This window comes from Daphnia magna, linkage group LG1 (assembly GCF_020631705.1).
Source record: "Daphnia magna isolate NIES linkage group LG1, ASM2063170v1.1, whole genome shotgun sequence".
Taxonomy (NCBI): domain Eukaryota; kingdom Metazoa; phylum Arthropoda; class Branchiopoda; order Diplostraca; family Daphniidae; genus Daphnia; species Daphnia magna.
Window position 1 is genome coordinate 11,620,396 of NC_059182.1, and position 18,348 is coordinate 11,638,743.

Sequence of the window (18,348 nt, forward strand, 5' to 3'; positions counted from 1 at the left end):
ACATGGCCTTCATCAGAGCCGCCCATTGCATCTAAATTTGTGAATGCGGGACTTATGTTTTATGTTATAATAATTATTTTGGTTTCATGACTGTGAGAATGGGAAATACACAGGTATGAAGAACAAATATTCTGCACACTTACAAAAAAAGGCAAAAAATATTCAAATGAAAAAAATGTTGATTATTCACATTACTAATTAGTAAAATTTTTTGTAGCAAGCAAGTAGTTTTGGAAATATAAGTCCGACAATGCCCACGAGTTGCAGGTTTCCCCCGCCCAGCGGTGGTGTTCTGACGTAGAGCTAGCAGTTCTTTATCTGTGGAGCTGCAGACACCTCTTGGCGAAAGAGATTTCATCAAGTCAAAACTGTATCATCGATCCGAAAAGTATTGGCTACGTGGTCGCGCGCGGATCATCATTCGTTTTGGGTCGGTACATTTGGCTTGCCATATTTTTCGCGTGGGTTGCAAAAGAAAGATAGGGTATAGCATGAAGGGGTATGGTAGGCACCATACTATCCTTCCGTCAAAAAGGAAATAAAAGGATATAGGCCCATCGTGCCTGCTAAAGAAACTTTCACGGATGACTATTTTACAAGCGTACCCAGAGAAGAACGGGAGATCTAGTAACTCCATGCTAAAAAACGTGGGCAGTTTTACACTTTTTGGCCGACATTAGTGTCATCATCCTACGACTGAGAGACGCGTTTTTTGTACAGTATCCTGCACAAAAGGTGAACACCGATTTTTTTGAAAAGCCATCTGTGGGTAGAAAATATTAATAGTTTCCCTTTTTAAGGAGAGGTAGGGCGGTTTTGGCGCAAAATCAACATAACCCCTTGGCGATGATTTTTTTAAAATTATTTTTATCAGTATGCTAGCTATCTATTACTATATTGTTGGTGGCTTATTGGTACGTTTCCGGCGACGCGAGTTCCAAGCGTTCGGGGTTGTTTGCCTTAATAATATTCAGAGCAAATCTAACTAATGAATATAATCAAATAAAATTTTGATGAGATATATAATATTTAAAATTTTGAAAAAGTATTTATATACGATTATTGATTATTTAATACGTGCAATTACACTTTTTCCATGAACGCAATGATTTTGTAAACAGTAATCTATCCAAGTCTAGAACGCGGATCTCCCGCGTCGCCGACGGAAACGTATCCAACAAGCCACCAACAATTTGATAACTAACAGCTAGCATACTTTAAATAATTTTGTGTTTCCATATGCTCCCGATTCGACCCGATAATGACAATAACGAGTACAGTGCTCATCGGTTACAGAACCACTCAGCTGTGGAACGGCTCGGTTATCGAACCGATTTTTCTTCCCGCCGTGTTTCAGCGCCACCGTTGGCCGTATTATGAACCATATCGATTTTCTATGGCGGGAATGAATGGGTTTTGCCTTTTAAAACATGCAAAAAAAATATTACTGTAATGGGTTTTATCTTTTTAGGCAATGTTGTACATCGGTTCAATAACCCAACTAATAATAATAGGCGTTAAAGTTATTCACATACCAAATACAATAATAATAGGCGGTAAAGGTTATTCATACCAAATTCAATAGAATACAATGTGCTTCCACTTTTCATTCTTATCTTCTAGCACCTTGTTCCATTCAAGTCCTTCTAATTTAGTAACTCTAATTTCTTTTTCCTTCTGGTATGACAACAGTTCTTCTAGTTCATCAAACCACTTCCTCTGTGTGGATGGTCCCCCACCAATAAAATTACACTAGTATCTCACCATTCATAGCCATAGACTATATTACACATATAGTCAAAAATCTTCTAAGTTAGTCATAGCAGCGGTTCAAACACGGGACTCTAGATCCATAGCGAACAGCATTACCACTTGCTATGTGCCCTTACATTCTAAGACCGTCAAAGTTTGAGAGATGAAAAGAACCGACGATAGGTGGCACAAAAGATCGGGTGCTTGGTTATAGAACCATTCAGTTATAGAACCGCGCACAGGCCGGTTCTATAACTGGACCGGCGCACTCGTAATGGAAAGACTTATTTTGTATTGCAAAATAGTTCTACCAACCCCGTGGGTAGGGAGTCTACCGATGATACAGTCTACACTTTTTCAGACATGTAATGCCTAGGGCGTAAGGGTCTCAACTGATATTACCCAACCCCCTTATAATGATTTTGTGCCAAAACAGCCCTACCTCTCCTTAAAAAAGGTAAACTATTAATATTTTCACCACAGATGCCTTTTTCAAAAAAAAATCGGTGTTCACCTTTTGTGCAGGATACTGTACATCCCCATCCATTTTTTTACCTAGAAGCGTAATTTGGGTGCCCTTTGTCAAATTTGATCATGGCGCATGATCAGTGATAGGATTAAAATTTATTTAATGAATGTACCAGACTTTTGGATTTTATACCCCCATCTCCCCACTTCTTATGTAAAAGCTGATAAATGTGAGTAAGATGAGATGAGGAATAAAAAAAAAAAAAAAAAAAAAAAAAAAAAAAAAAAAGTCTAATAATATAGATCTAACCTTAACTTTTTCCAAAATAATTTTTTGCTGGACGTTTAAATTGATAGCTTGTAAAGAGAACAAAGGAAAATTGTAGAATACAGAAGAATTACTGCTAATTATACATACAATATTATCTACATATTAAAAGTAAAAATACACTAAAATTCAGTGTATTTTTACTCTAAACCTAACTGCAAGCGTAAATACTGTTTAGCTCCTGGTGTGGGTAGATGACATACTAACAACATTAGCTGCCAATCTACGATCCAATAGGGTATAGAAACTAAACGGGATACATAGGGATCAGAAAAGAAAAGAAAGCTATTTCAACAGTGCACCAATGCCTTAGCTTTAAGCCAAAGTTCAGAGAAAATAGGCTTTCAAATGCGACAGGAATACGTGAGAAAAAGAGGCAAGATATTAGACGCCTTTGTTCCAGGAGATGATTCAATTGTTCACACGAGATTGATCCTTGCAATGAGGTGGGACACGTTTAATTTGTGTTGCCTGAAGCTTCCAGGCTTTAGAAGTTATGTGGTACTAATCAGGTTTACTATAATAAATACCAGTAAGACTGAGAGTGGCAACGCTTCGTTTCACCACATAGTGAAATCGGGAAACACAGGCATACCGCAGTCAGGTATCCGATAGCTCACACCCGATTTGCATTTCTCTTCCGTCTCCTTCTTCTCTCGAGTTACTTCATGATGCGCCCCAGTTTTATGATCGTTATGGTCTGTTTTGTCTTCATTTTTCTTTTTGGGGACAATTAGTCGAAGGCACTCGCAAGCTGCCGTTCAACGGCAGCATTTTCGGAAAACGTAGCAATCCAGGTATGTTATTAGGCTTATCGTTGACATTTATCTGACAAGGAACCTACAAAGTTTCACGCATGATCACATAATTTTTCCTCGTTAGAAAGTGTCAATAGTATTTACACTTTCTTACGTATTGACTCAATACATATAGAGTTTGTAGATTTCATTGTTACATTCGCCTTTTGCTGAAAAATTTTTGCACTGCTAGGCTGTGTTGTACTGGCAATTTCACCAAATGTACCAATTATATAGTATAGTAGCTACCAATCCAACGATGATTCTATCAATTATGCAGGTGCAGGCAAGCATGCTGCATCACCAAATTTCCAGCTTCTTTGTGATGCGGCTATGAACGCGTGCAGTGACTGGCTACCTATTGGCTCCAATTAGTGGCGGAGCGATATAGCTCGTGTTCATTAGGCAATGATACGCCATACATGAAATAGTAACTGTTTTACTCTCATCGAGTTCCCTTGAAAGATGGGTGTACATTAATCTATAAGACGTGAATAAACATATAATTCAACGTTCCGAACCAGTAACACCAATTATTGAATAACTTAAATATTTCTTTTTAGAAAAATACTGTCATATTCTCTTGTCGACATAAGTCTCTCTCTCGACGTCCGACATAAACGAAGTGAGCCTATCCTTTAAGAATAATCTTGAGAACACAATCTAGTATTCGGTATATAGGTGCGGTGGTCTATCACACCTTTTTTTTCGAAATCACTCACTTATTCGTCGTTTCAGTAAACTTGATAAAATTTCATTGAGCTAGTCAAATTGATTGTTTATTTTGTTGCCACGAAAATGGGTTTAACTTTAATAAGTGTATGCATAATTGCGTATAATATTATGGTATATAAAAACGAGAGGAATAAAACCAAAGTTAGACGTACGTGTGCTTGGGGTTGCTAATTAAATCGATGACAGAATAACATATCGCGATCCAGGCATAACACGCATGGCGGTATCAATGCAAGAAAGATCAGCAAACGAAAGAATCAGCTCAGATGGGCATTCAGTTATTAATGCTAGAAAAAAAAAAAAACATTTTGTTCACTAACGGAGAAAGTATGTAGCAGATATAGTCTATCTAGTTAAGTGTGGTTATCGTAAGAACAGCTCACACGGAAAGAGAAGACAAACTTGCATTTAATCGCATGTTAGTAGTATACTGACTGTTGCATGACATCCAACTTACAGTTTTGGAGTTGCTAACGTTTGCCGTTATTTTTCCCAGAAGCTCAATTTGACAAAGCGTAATCATTCCAACCATACCCATTATAAACCGTTAGACACGTTCACTAACATATTTCAATAGATGTATTAGTTTGAAAATTGGGAAGTCCATAGTAGTTCACTATTATTAGGAATGCATAATCGGATTAATTGCCAGAGAGCAGTCACAATTACTGAAGCTGTAAGTTGGTAAACTGCTTACAAAGAACGCGAAAGATGTTGCTACTTTTTTTATTGTCTTGTCTTTTTATTGTTTTTTTGTTTATTTTTTCTGTAATAAGATCGAGAATAAGAATCAAATAATAAGATAAGCGGCTCACTAGATGGTCACGCGTATAAAACGAAAACGCCGTGAGAAGATGGACTGTCTGTTCGATAGGTACGGGTCTACGTAGGGCCAGCACGCTGGATGTAAACGTTGATTAACTTCATTTTGCTGCTATTCAGTGATTCCGAGACGGTTTTAACTCGTCGGGCGCTCGTTTGTAAATTTCAACGATACAGAACACCGCAGCTTTGCGTACAATGCTTTCAGTATGGTCAGTGGCACGTACGCAGGGCGGGCATCATTTCCGGTAGAATCGTGACAGTGTCTTCATGAGGCCGCTGCTCAACCAACCGAGTCAAAGTTTTGATCGCAGTATAGTTTTCAGGATAATTATCACCAATCGCATGCTTTAAGATGCGAATAAGCTTGTTCAACGATAGAACGGCAGCTAAGGTTTTGGCGCAACTTTCAGCCGAACGTACAACCTGAAGTTTGGACAAGGATAAACAATGGAGTTACTACGCAATGATATTTGGTTACAACAAAGTTCAACCAACTGTACCTCTCTTTCTTGGTCGCGTTGTGCACGAAAAATGTTGACAAGAATTAGGTCAGCGTAGTTTTCCATCTCTTCCAGCAGCCTCGGGGTTGACAACATTGTTGCCCAGATATTAAATACTTGGCGGCGTACGAGAGAGTCAGGGTTTCTACGACATGAAACTAAATGTTTGAAAACTGGACGAAAGTTGTCTTCAATTAGGTTGCCAGCGCCCTGATGCATCAATTGCGTTAGCATACGCATTGCATCCTTTCGCGATTCCGAATCTTCTCTGCCGAATAATGAAAGGATTCGCTGCATTGTTGCTCTATCAGCCTGTTCCATGGGTGACATAAAGACATCCGTCCCAAGAGAATTAGGTATGGTTTTTTGACGTTTCTCTTCAAGAGGTAATGGCTTGGCTTCCCCTTTATTTTTTTCAAATGACAAATGCGAAAGCTGCGATATGCCAGAATCTTGTGAAGTCGAATCACGCTTTAAAGACGACTTCTCAAAGCTGTAATTTTGGATTTCTGCCGTGGTTTTCTGATGGATCTTAAAGCAAAAATTTTTATTATTATACATTTGTATTAGGTGGTGTGGGGAAAAAAATTAATAGGGAAAATTTGCTATTTAACATACTTATAAACTTCCTCTGGGTTATAATGCTCATTTTCGTCATTTTCCAGTGACCTAGATGAAGAGATTTTGGAAAAATGAGTAGGCGTAGATGGTTGCTGCGAGGATGGGTTCGGTATTTGAAATTGCGATTGCGGAGTGGACAGGTGATCTTAAAGGTGACGATCCAGCAACAACCGATGTGGGAGAATCTGACGCTCTGTTCAAACTAACATTATCCATGGTTCTGTTCAACTGAGATTGAATGATCTGTGATGCGCTCTCCTATAATGTAACAAGAAGACAAAATATTAGCTTCACGGAAGGGAAAACTACGCCCCCAAGTCCTAATTCCTTTCGGAACTGGAAAGGAACTTAGGACATCTTTTACTTATTCATTTATTTAATTTAAACATTTTTCATCATTACCTGGCACACTTTTGGGAGGGTATTAAGGATTCGCGTCACCCTTGGCGGGGTGTAAACTGAATAAAGCATAAAGCGCATCCTGGGAAGCCTTCCGCACTTCAGCAGATCTAATATCGCTAGTCCAAGCGACCAACTTTTGCAACTGATGCTTCAACGAGTTGCGGAGACACTGAAGCACCAACCCCGCCATGCCCATCATTAAACCTGGCATGATAGAGAACCAGCTCTGTAAATGAATTGAACTTTCGTCATTTCTCAAGTTAAAGCACCTGGCGATCCTGATTGCGACGTAACAGCAGTCAAATCAGACGGTTGCATGTCGCGTACCAATGCGGTCAAATAATTCAGCAAAGCAACTTTTACCCGAGAATTGGGTGTTTGTGTGTTGTCCATCATGAACCGCAACAGTAACGCCATTTGTAGGGAATATGGAAAGCAATATCTACAAATTAAAAAAAAAAATACATATATATATTTAGTTTGTAAGACGAAAAAATTATAATAATAATATAATAATAAATGCAAGATTGAATGTAGACATTCAGTTTTACCGGACTAAATCCAAAGTTTTCAGGCGGTTTTGGCTTGAATAGGATCCTAAAAGATCACCACCCAACTTGTTAAGCAGCCGACTCATCAAGAAATACAAATTTTCGTGCATGTCATCCTTATGGATCTCAATCAATACTGTTAATGCATCTAAAAACAGGCTGAAAACCTGTAATGAACACGAAAAGAAAATTTTAGACATCGCTTCAACGTCTTAATTTGAGAGAACATTTTTTCATTCAAATAGTTCCTACTTTGGTATGGGCATCGGTAAACATTTTTCCAAGTATCTCTATTAGTTTTCGTAATTCGTGTGTTGGAACTGAATTGCCTGAGCGCAAGAACGCTTGCAATCCCATTAAACCTTCCTTCCGCTCGGACCAATGGGTACTGGAACACGCAGTAATAATATCATAGATATCCTTGTGAGGTGACTCAAGCCAAGTTTTCCCGAAAATGGCGCTGAAATATAATAAACCAGAAAAGATACAAATTTGATTTGTCATTGGCTAGACAAAGAGTTGACAGGCTTACATCGGAACGACGATTTACTGAATCCATGGAGCGTTCAGAGCATACGCTCGAGTTTCACTTTCATCGGAATGATCATCATATCCACCGACACGAGTACGAGTCTTGTGAAATAACAATCTGTTTTAAAAATTTTGTTTTTTCAAGACAATGTAGATAAGAACTATACCAGCGCATCGGAGAGGGCAGATTCGGCTTCTCGGCTTTGCTGGAGAATTTTTGGGCTAGCACCGGGCGACTAGGCGTACCTTTTCGCTACACCCAGACTGAGAACGAACCCTAAATTAAAAAAAACGGTTAAAATTTCGAATTTTAACAGTTCACCATGGTTGCTTTTGCCAACCCAAGGAAAATTTAGTATCACCTTGCAGGCTTAGATAGCACTGAATGATTTCCACCTCGATTGGGACTTTGGTTTACGACTCGTATTACTGCTTCGGGGGGTCCACGTGGTGGTGTGGCGTTAGTTGCCATTCCACTACTGGACAAACGCCTGGGTCGACCAAGTGTTGAACTGTCTACATGCCGAACAGGTGTTCCAGACGGATCGTATGTCTTGTATGAATATCTGGACGATGGCGAACCTGATCGGCTTCCGGCTATTTAAGAATTTCAGAATACAAATGCGATTTTCGGAAAATGGGCTTTGAAAGGCCCTAGTCGAGTGTTGCCGAAATACATACGTTGAGACTGTGAAGACCCCGAAGTTCTTGAGCGAGTCCTAGAATTCCGATGATCAGGGGATGTAACGGAGCGAGGATCCGACGAATTACTATCTTTTTTGGAGGGAGCTGATATTTTCCCCCATGAATTTGCATCGCCATCATTTATAGATGAAACGAAATAAACTTTAAAACGATAATTCGAATATTTTTATTTCAAAGTAACTTACGCAATGGAGCAACGTAACCTCCTCTAATGTTACGGACGGCTCGATTTGCCGCCTGCAAATCGATGGCACTATTTGAACGCATACCAGTAGGGACCGCTGTTCCGTTAGCCGTGCCAGGTCGCGCACCGTAACTTGACATGCCAACTTTTCTTGGAGGGATACAAGGAAGCCTATTTAAATTCTCCGAAGAGCCAATCTTTAGGCGTGGATGAACTGGAAGAGATGATGGTCCCGAATTTGTGTTTAATGGAGGTCGAGAAAGCCCTGCTGATTGTAGTGAATGGCTTGAACTGGAATTGGAGAGACTTGCCTCTCCATATAATAGCTTCTGATAAGAGAGATCCAAAGAGTGAAGCAAAGCATCTGCCTGAGCCGGGAAATGTGAAGCAAATCCACCATAGGCCCTAAAGATGTGACAGATAATGAGTTAAATAAATAAGAAAAATTATAATAAAATGAACAAAGTTTAAACCTTTTTCTTTTTTTAGTATCAAAATCAAATACTAGAACAAAAATTAATGGCACTTACTTCCTGGAAAACGCACGTGCATCAGGGTCTGCGTCTTTAATACCGTTGCTCACTGCGCTCTGAATTAGTGCGACGTGTTTTTCAAGAATGTGTGTGGGCCATGTGAAGTAACTGATCTAAAAACTCGCACATGGCACGGCGGATATCCTTGGATTTTGAAGTCATGTGATTTGTTAGAATGGGAATAAGCCGAGCACTGTGAGTGTGAGCTATGATGAAGCGTACGCAAACGGTGCCTGCTGTAGCCATGATCTGTAACACAAGCGTTATCCATTAGTATGATCTGATGTAACGATATCCAATAAGTACGCGACAAGACAGAGTATGACTAGTAAAGCTCCTTACCTTTGCACTGTTTGGAATCAATAAGATTAATGGATTCAATAAAGCTTCCGCAAAATGGTCCAATTTATTTTGTAACTGCTGTGACATGTACGCGATTGACACGCATGCCTCTCGGACAACCTGTGATCTACAAAGACGTAAGCGAAATTTCGTATTTAACGGGCAACATTTGTTGTGCTTTCACAATGTTTTGTACCTAAGATCTTTCACGCTGGTTTGAAAAGCTGGTTTCAAAGAAACGAATATGCTGAAACAACTCATCGTAGTTTGAGGCACCAGCTATCAGCAGAGACCGTATCTTTTTAACTACGATGCAGAGAAGAAAAAAATAAATTAAAAAAAATAAATAAAAACGGATGGTAAACTATAAATTCTGAGATGCACTAGAGTGAAATATGTTTTACTCACTGTTTCGGCACGCTTAGCCCAATCGTTGTTAGGGTCTTGGATAATTGTTCTCATGCTGACCAGATGCTCTTCCATTTCTTTGGAGGAGTAGATCTGAATTTTGGGTACTTCTTCAAAGGCTCTAATGAAGGTTTCTTCATCCATCCCTCCTCCTGTCGCCGGACCTAATAAAAGAGAATTAACTGACGTTTTCCATAGAAAACAAAAACAAATAAATACTACGCCTAAAATTGTACGAACTAGACGGATAGTAGTAAAAATCTGAATAATTTTCTACTTCATCAACTAGGTAATTAATCTTATAAAGTAATTTTAAAAATGCAGTCAATACTTGTACCAGCAACAGATGATGCGACTCCTTTACTTAGGGGTGGCGCCATTAGTTTCCGAACGGCGGGGGCACTAGTAGCTCTTTTGGAACCGGTCATCAACTGCATGTTATGAAATGAGATTAATCTTTGTGATTTTAGGAAATTCGTTTAGTCGCAAAAAACGAACAATATCTTAGGACAAAGGTAAGGTGTATCCCCCATTTGCTTTCCCATCTATGGCGCAACTAAGGAATATGACCTACACTCGTTTAAATTGTTTTTAAAATGCAATTCATATTTGGAATACAACAAAATAACACGTTCCCTGGGTAGATATGCAAAAACCTTGGATTAAAAATAATAATAAAAAAAACAATAATAACTGGATTGGTGATTCAAATTCTTGATTAACATTACGCAATTTTATCCCTGTTAAAATTTTCAATTCTTGTTCTCTTTTTCCGCCCAAAACTTAATCTTTTGCCAGTTTATCGCTTTTGAAAAATTCAGATTTCTTATCGTATGAATAACTCAGAATCGAGCACCCTGGGCAACGAAGCTTAGAGCTTTCTAGTCGACGATAAAAAACACAAAAGCCAAAGCAATTCGGTCTTCACGCAAGAAAGTTATGATTTTGCATACTTGAGTGACGACTTTCATTCCCCATTTCCACCTATTGCATCCCTTCCGTCACTATTCACCACGACACCTCAAATATAACAAACAGAATGGCAAACACCATTACGTTATATTTGAAAAGCCAATCTTTTCCGTTTATGGTGAAGAAAGAACACCTACAAGCTTACGGCGAAAACTGTCAGACATAACAAATGACAAAATGGAACTTACCAAAGAGCGGTCTGGTTCATCTTCCGTTGTTTTGGCAATACCTAAAACATATAATTAGTTTAGAGATGATAAAAGAAAACATGTCATGGTAATACATTAAGTACTCGACAACGTTACTCTAAGGGACTACCAATAGGAGTTAAATTATATCCTGCATTATTCGAAAAATGGTTGGTATCACACAATTAATACGAGTCGAAGACTCGTTAGTTACAAGTGAAGTTTAGAGATTCGTAGCACGTTTGGGTTTTTCATTACCTTTTCAGGTTTCAAATCCAAATCAAACGTACGTAAGCGAACACTCAGACTTTTTCACTCGTTAATGTCGGGCGTAACCAGTACATTAATCTAAAACTTGTACGTGAGGAAATGACGAAGCTTCACGTGACCTTCACTGTAACTAAATCGGTGGAAGGAGCGGTGAACGGGAATGTTGTTCTCTATGATGAGTTCACCGTCGCACCCAAAGTTTAAAACTTTCTCTTACGAGATAAAAAGAAAAAAACTCAAATGCTAACAAAGAATTGCCTGCAGGGGCCCCATGACTTGGTATGCAGCATCACTGATGTTTTCCTCTCAGAGCTATCTTTACTGTTAGCAGCAGACTAACAACTAACGTTCCGTATTCTAAGCGGCATTATCACAGAAAATAACTTTTACCTTTCTGGCTGCATTATACTCCATTCGAAAATGTGTGACGAAATACGAAAAAAAAAAAGATTAAAACTGTGGCGCCTATGACGTTCTATTTGGGAATAAACTATTCGATAAAAAAAAGTGCACGCACGCAGCCTTATTATCGATATTGTCCAAACAAACGGGAGAAGAAAAAAAGAGGCACCAGATAGGGCGGCCTAATCAGGTTGCTTTCCGTTATGAAAAGCAAATAAACCAAAAACGGTAACGTTAGCTCTTGTAAAGGTGGGCTCGCTTCCCACGTTCACAACACATTAATAACAAGAATCGTTTTAAAATTTTTACCATGGTATTCACCACTCAGTTGTCTGTTGTAACACGGAGGCGAGGACTTCGATTCAAGCAAATTGTCGTAACGCATAATCCATTCGCTAGCTGGACCCCAATCAACAGCCGGACGGGATAACGAGCCCTTGCGACATCGAAGACTAGACTTTTGACTGTTTATCGGAGACAACCCGAATGAACGTTGAATATTAGCAACTTGGGCTAAGCGGTTCTGTGTTTCGTATGACATTGGTAACGAAAATTTTTTTATTGCTGTTGGCCTCCTGTCCGGTATCAAATAGGTAGGGAACCGTTCATCGCTGCCACTATCCAGGCTATGATGTCGGATTAACAGAGGAATTTTAACACTTGTGATAGGGGTAGAAGAAGGTTGCTCGTTCTTCGTGCAATCTGTCGGTTGGTCTGATAATGAAGGGGCCATCTGACTAGTCTCCACACAGTCAGACTGTGATGGCGGAAATCTAATAATAGTTTGTGAAGGTAATATTCCATTGAAGTCTATATCAACGTCACTTAAGGTTGGAAGCTGTGTTTTTGTTTCTGAGTCACACATGGTGTTGTTTGACAGTTGAAAACCTAGATCTTCTGCACTGTTTCTAACGAAGTAAATTAAGCACCGTGAATTTATCCTCATTTGCGCCGACCTTTCGTCGAAAACGGAAAGAAACAATTGAGAAAAAAGACATCTTGTCTACACGGGGAGAAGACCATTTGACTAGCAACCGCTGTCTCTGAGTTCTAGCAGTCGACTGAACGATTGATCACCTGACCAGCAAAGTGTTACGCTAAACCGTGCTGTGTAACGAGATAACATATCTTTGGATTTTAATCATTTTCTCGGAGACGCACAGCTTCGACTATTTCAAAACCCAATGTTATTGCGAGTGTCGAATGCGAAATTCCATTCAGACAGAATGGCAATTTAGGGGAAAACCAGAAACAAAGAAACTTAAATTCAACAACGCCATCTGTCGAGTTACAGTACTTTACAGGAAATATAAAATTGGAAAAAGTGCCCACGTCTTCACAAACAATTAAATCATTAAACCCTTAGATTCCAAAACGGCCACTGTTCTTTAACGTTTGTTTGTTATTAAAACGGAACTAACTTGTAACCCGTTAATTACTTTAGGATGAAAACATAACAAATTAAATGTTTTTTGCGAAGAATCAAAGCGCGAAGGGAGAAAAAACAGGGAGCCATTTAAGCACGAGGAGAGCCATTCTAAATAATGCATTAAAAAGTTGACTTACCATCAAGCGAAAGCACAGCAGTCGGTAGCATATCTCCCGCGTCGCGAACTTCATCAAATTTTGCGAATAGTACGTTCAACCTACAAACAGAAACATGTTCAGCTATATTAACCAGAACCAATGATCGTTATGAAAGTAAATCCCAACAGAATCGTATTGAACTTGTGAAATGGAACTCCCAAGAACGTCGACATATTGGCTTCTGATTTTAAGAAATTTTCAGCTAGAACTAACACACTTACTTGGCAGGGGGGACATTGCCTCGCTTTTCTAAATCAGCGCGAACCTTTTCACCGACATGGCGGTAAATTTCAACCAGAGTTTGATTTGCTGCATCCCGAACGGCAGGTGTAGGATCGCTAAGACATTTCACTATGGATGGCACAAGCTTATTCAATGACAGAGAGCTACTTCCATACCTTTAACAGATTGGTGATAATAACGATTAAAAATGTGAACGTCCAAAATTTTATATCTTGAACTGAAACTTACGAATTTAAGGTGATGATCAGTATTTTGTGAATTTCTTCTCTTACTTTATTATTTCTATGAACAAAGGCCGAAAGTAAACGTTCCCATAAGAGCTGTGGCTGTATGCTCCATTCCATTAACTTTAAAATGAAATCTTCGGCTTTTTCACGAACCGAGTCCTTTGAATCGCCTAAAGTAAAAAAATTGAAAACAAAAGCAACTGTGATTATAAAACGCAATAAATGAAGAAAGACATATATACATGCCCATTAGATAGCAATAAATTAAAGCAATTAGAAAATTATACTGTGAACGCCAAAGTGACGAAAATTGTGGCAAAATCATGACGATTGAACGACACGTGGGTTCATTATGGGTGCATACCTAATCGATCAATCACGGCATGAAGGATGGTCTGAATATACGGTCGGAAGTCCTCTTTCAGCCTATTCACAAGAAGACTTAAAACTTCCAGCCCATTTTGACATACCTGCATGTCAAAAAATTCACTTGAGTGCTAAGTTTTCATCTACAAGCTACACTTGGGGGTCAAATTTCAATATTCACAATTTTATGATAATCTCTGAATTACCAACAGCAAAGCAGGCCAATTTAATAAATTAGGTGCTTATATTAGTCTATGTTATGACATGTGGTACACCAGATGTTAACTTGTTAAACAATTTTAGTTTTTAATAAAAGAAGCAATAGTATCACCTTAAAATTGCTGTTGTTTATCCAAGAAACAAGCCCATCAATAAACAAACCAATATCTTCACATTTTGGAGGGTTATCTGGCGACGAAAGGTAGGTAATAATGTCATCACCAATCAAAATCTTTTTCCTAACATCTGTTGTCCCCAGTACAGGTAAAAATAAATCCAAGTTGGACATTTGTCTGGCACTCTCAAATCCTATAATAAAAATAGAAGTAAAAGAATTAAAAACAAATTAATAAATAAACAATCCACAACAACAAAATTTCAGACAATAACATCTACTGTCATAAGAACTTTAGAACTTCATCATGTTTCTTTTCTTTTACCAGTTAAATAATCAAAGAACTTACAGCTGAAGGAGGGCATGTTTATCTTGATTCAGTTATGATATTGTTTCGTGATATGCCACACCTGACAGTGCCAACAGAACATCAAAGCTTATAATTCATTTTTGACAGGATGATAAGCTACTTGCGCCTTTACGACAATTTAAGGCAACACGAATTGCCGTGAATAGTTCGATTGAACGAAGACAAAATGGTAATTCTGTCGTTACGAGAAATATATCCAGTTGTGCGGTTTATTTCTTGTTGTGTAAAATGGCTCCAGTTCACCATTTTGTCTACGTTAAATTGTAGATTATAGAGATAAATACTTGCATCAATCTATAGTTTAAAACATCCAGCGAAGACGACGTAGTTTAGTTAGATTTAGCCGTGAAGAAAGGTCGATAGAATTGTGACGTCCAATCTCCAAACAATTTTCTGCTTAGATTGATGCGGCTAAAAGTGAAAATATCTCTGGTGTTTCGCTGCTAGTACACGTTCAATGTTGCCAAACTGTAAAAAAAACGCAGAAAGAAAACACAAATAAACATGGAAAATTAACAAGATCATGAGAATGGTTCATGGGGCAGCACAATAACACGGAGTTGGAACTCGTACCAAATTTTAAAAAAGATCCCGATTTAAAAGCTTATCGATAGAATCATCCAACTTTTATTTGCAAATCACAAGCAGTTCCTCGCCAGCGTAACGCCATGGAACGTTTTCATCTAAGGAGAGTTTGGGTGACAGCGCCCATAGGCCATAGCGACTGTGTAGCGCAGCCGACCACAAGAGATCGGCCTTCGTGCTTCAGACGTGCCATAACATCCCAAAGAGTAACGCTAGACGTCTCTGGGTGTCGGTTATTTCTGCCAACCCCATCTTGATTATGAAAATATGTAGTATTCTACACTACATGTTTATAACCGATAACAGCCTAGTGTAAAATTTTTCTTATTACCAGTCTTGCAACGTTAATTGAAGAAGCAACCAATAGCCAATTCGTTCGTGTCTAAATTAAATCGTTTGAATTTAAACCTGGTATTTGAATTTATTCATTTCCTGTTGTTATTTCTATAGATAGAGTGAACCCCTAAGTTGGTCAGTCTTTTAGTCTTGGAATCTCCAGCATAGTATTCCTGTAGTCAATAATAAACTATGTATATAACAGTATAGTATGTTGGTCTAATAATATATTGTTAAATAACCTTTTTGATTTCCCAAAATCTTAGCTGAGTGATGGGGCAAGCAAATAGTTCAAGAGAACGACATAAGTCAGGTGACATCCAACCTTGTTCCCCAGGCAAAGATGGCCAAGCTTTTGTTTTTGATAAAAAACCTAGCAAGCTTCTGTATCAGACATCTGGAGATGATGATGATTATTTAAATGCAAAAGTATGTGACTGGTGCATAGAGCCTTTTTAATGCTTAATTTTACAAAAAATAAAGTTTCTCTTGCTTGCTTAGGGTTTTGAAATATCTGGCACACCAGGAAATATAGATTACAATCATTCAGCACTTAATCCTTCCCAGGAAGATAACTTTGGGGTTGAAGAAAGCTCTCCTAAGGTTCTCCCGACCGCTTTTCAAATGGGACGGTGGTGGTAAACAAGTTTATATTACTGGTACCTTTTCAAACTGGAAAACCATCCCTATGGTAAAGAGGTAAATGGCACTTAAAGTTTGAAGCTTGTCATGATATAGTAGCAAATGATTTATACAGCCATGGAGATTTTGTAACAATAGTGGATTTGCCTGAAGGAGAGCATCAGTATAAGTTTCTGGTTGATGGGGAGTGGATGCATGATCCAACTGAGGTAATATATATTTAGATTCATAAAAAGTCTAATTAATCAGGATGAAAGATAAGCCTTAAAAAAGTTTTCCTTCCCTCTTAGCCTGTTACAGATAATGGAATTGGATCGAAAAACAATGTATGTCGTAAATTAATATTTCATGCACTTTTGACTAAATAATTTTTTGGATTGTTGGTCATGTTTCAGATTATTTCAGTGAAGAAATCGGATTTTGAAGTTTTCGATGCCTTGGATATAGACAGCAGTACTGTTTCAGGGTCTCAAGGTTCAGGTGAGTAATAAGTTTCCAGACAACATGAAGCTAAAACGTCATATAATATGTATTCTTTAATATGTTGGGGAACGGCTCAACGACAGAAGACTATGGCCAAGAAGTGCCGATACCTCGACCACAGGAAAAATTAGCTCCTCCAATTCTACCGCCTCATTTGGTAAACACTAGTTATTAAATAAGGTTAGCTTTTTCTCTATAACATTTTCCGATATTTTTACTAATATGTACGCATCGAACGCATCAGCTTCAAGTTATTCTCAATAAAGATACCCCGTTATCGGTGAGATTACTTTTCAAATTTTGCACTCTTTAAGTGGATTTTCATGAGCCTTTCTATCCTTTGCAGTGCGAGCCTACCTTGTTACCGGAACCCAATCATGTTATGCTTTGTCATCTGTACGCATTATCAATTAAAGATGGAGTGATGGTTCTTAGCGCGACTCATCGTTACCGAAAGAAATATGTAACCACGCTTCTTTATAAGCCCATTTAAGGTGGAAAAAAGTTAGTTAATCGAGTTCCAACTCGGTTATTCTCCTTTTGTAAATCAAACTGCGTGTGGCTAGATCATGGTTCTTATTCATTTAGAGAGGAAAACTATTCAACTACTTCTACCCATGAAAATATGGTTGAAATGGGGTGTCATTATTTACGATTAATACTAAGAGTTAAAGCTTCCCAATTTAGCGCTTTATGTAGCTGTTCGTCGTATAGTTTGTTCCTGTTTTACCTAACCCCCTGATAATTCAGTCAGTCGCACTATCGCCATCTTGAATACATGTGTATACCTAAAATTTTCTTGGTCATGTAGAGTGAAATCTATTTTTAACGTTTTGTGTTTACTGTCGTCGTTGCACAGTTGTTGCGATAAAACAAAACGGTTTATACGATGCTAGAAAGAGCACAGGCCACAGGGCATGAAATCCATTTAAAGTTGAAGGCACGACATTATGATCGGATCAAGTTGTGGAAAAACCTAAAGTTACTTGCTAAACAAACAGTAAGAAATAATCTGTATCCGTCATGAACTGATCGGTTTCCCTAGACTAGTAAAAATGTTTCAACGTATGTTTTTCCCCCATTAAAAGTTTCATGTAGGATACTTCAACGTGTCAACATAAATAAAGTCTGGATTTATTTAAGCTAAAACTACAAAAAACATGCCTCAAAAATTGGCCTTTAGCTTTTAAAGGAGCTGATAAATGCAGCCAAAGTAAAAGCGTACGACAAGAAAAACAAAAGTTCCTAACTTTGCTGGGAATTTCCAAGAATAAATGTTGTTTAGTTCGAAATGAAGAAACTCGTTGAGCAAGGAAGTTGTTTGTAATTTTAAAACACTTTTAAAATCAGTCTAATTTCCTTGAAATATTCTAAAACACGAAATTATAAATATTTAACCGGCTATGTCATAATTGTCATATCTTAAAATAAACTAGCGAGTGAAAACCAGGAAACGTGTAAATATGGGGCTAAAACTTACCGCTATGGTAATTAAGAACTCCCTATTCGTCAAGATGTTTTCAATGAATCTGTGCGGTTTCACACTGTTTCCTGAAATATGGCATACATGTGGGCACATATAAATCCAGGCCCTTTAAGTAAATAATAGCCTAAATTTTATAAAAGAACTGTAGCAGCATATATATATATATATATGTAAG

At 38.2% G+C, this 18,348-nt stretch overlaps 1 protein-coding gene and 1 pseudogene across 1 annotated transcript; one reads left to right on the forward strand and one right to left on the reverse strand.

The window, feature by feature from the left end:
• Positions 1–4,641: 4,641 nt before the first annotated feature.
• LOC123469392 lies at positions 4,642–15,280 on the reverse strand (annotated as a pseudogene).
• Positions 15,281–15,642: 362 nt separating this feature from the next.
• Positions 15,643–17,481, forward strand: LOC123469391 (5'-AMP-activated protein kinase subunit beta-1-like). The gene is given in 10 exon segments (XM_045168274.1): positions 15,643–15,756; positions 15,829–15,991; positions 16,064–16,177; positions 16,179–16,261; positions 16,320–16,413; positions 16,495–16,530; positions 16,600–16,684; positions 16,771–16,844; positions 16,932–16,967; positions 17,034–17,481. Coding segments are annotated over 9 exon segments (825 nt in total). The 5' UTR covers positions 15,643–15,756; positions 15,829–15,835; the 3' UTR covers positions 17,181–17,481.
• Positions 17,482–18,348: the final 867 nt, after the last annotated feature.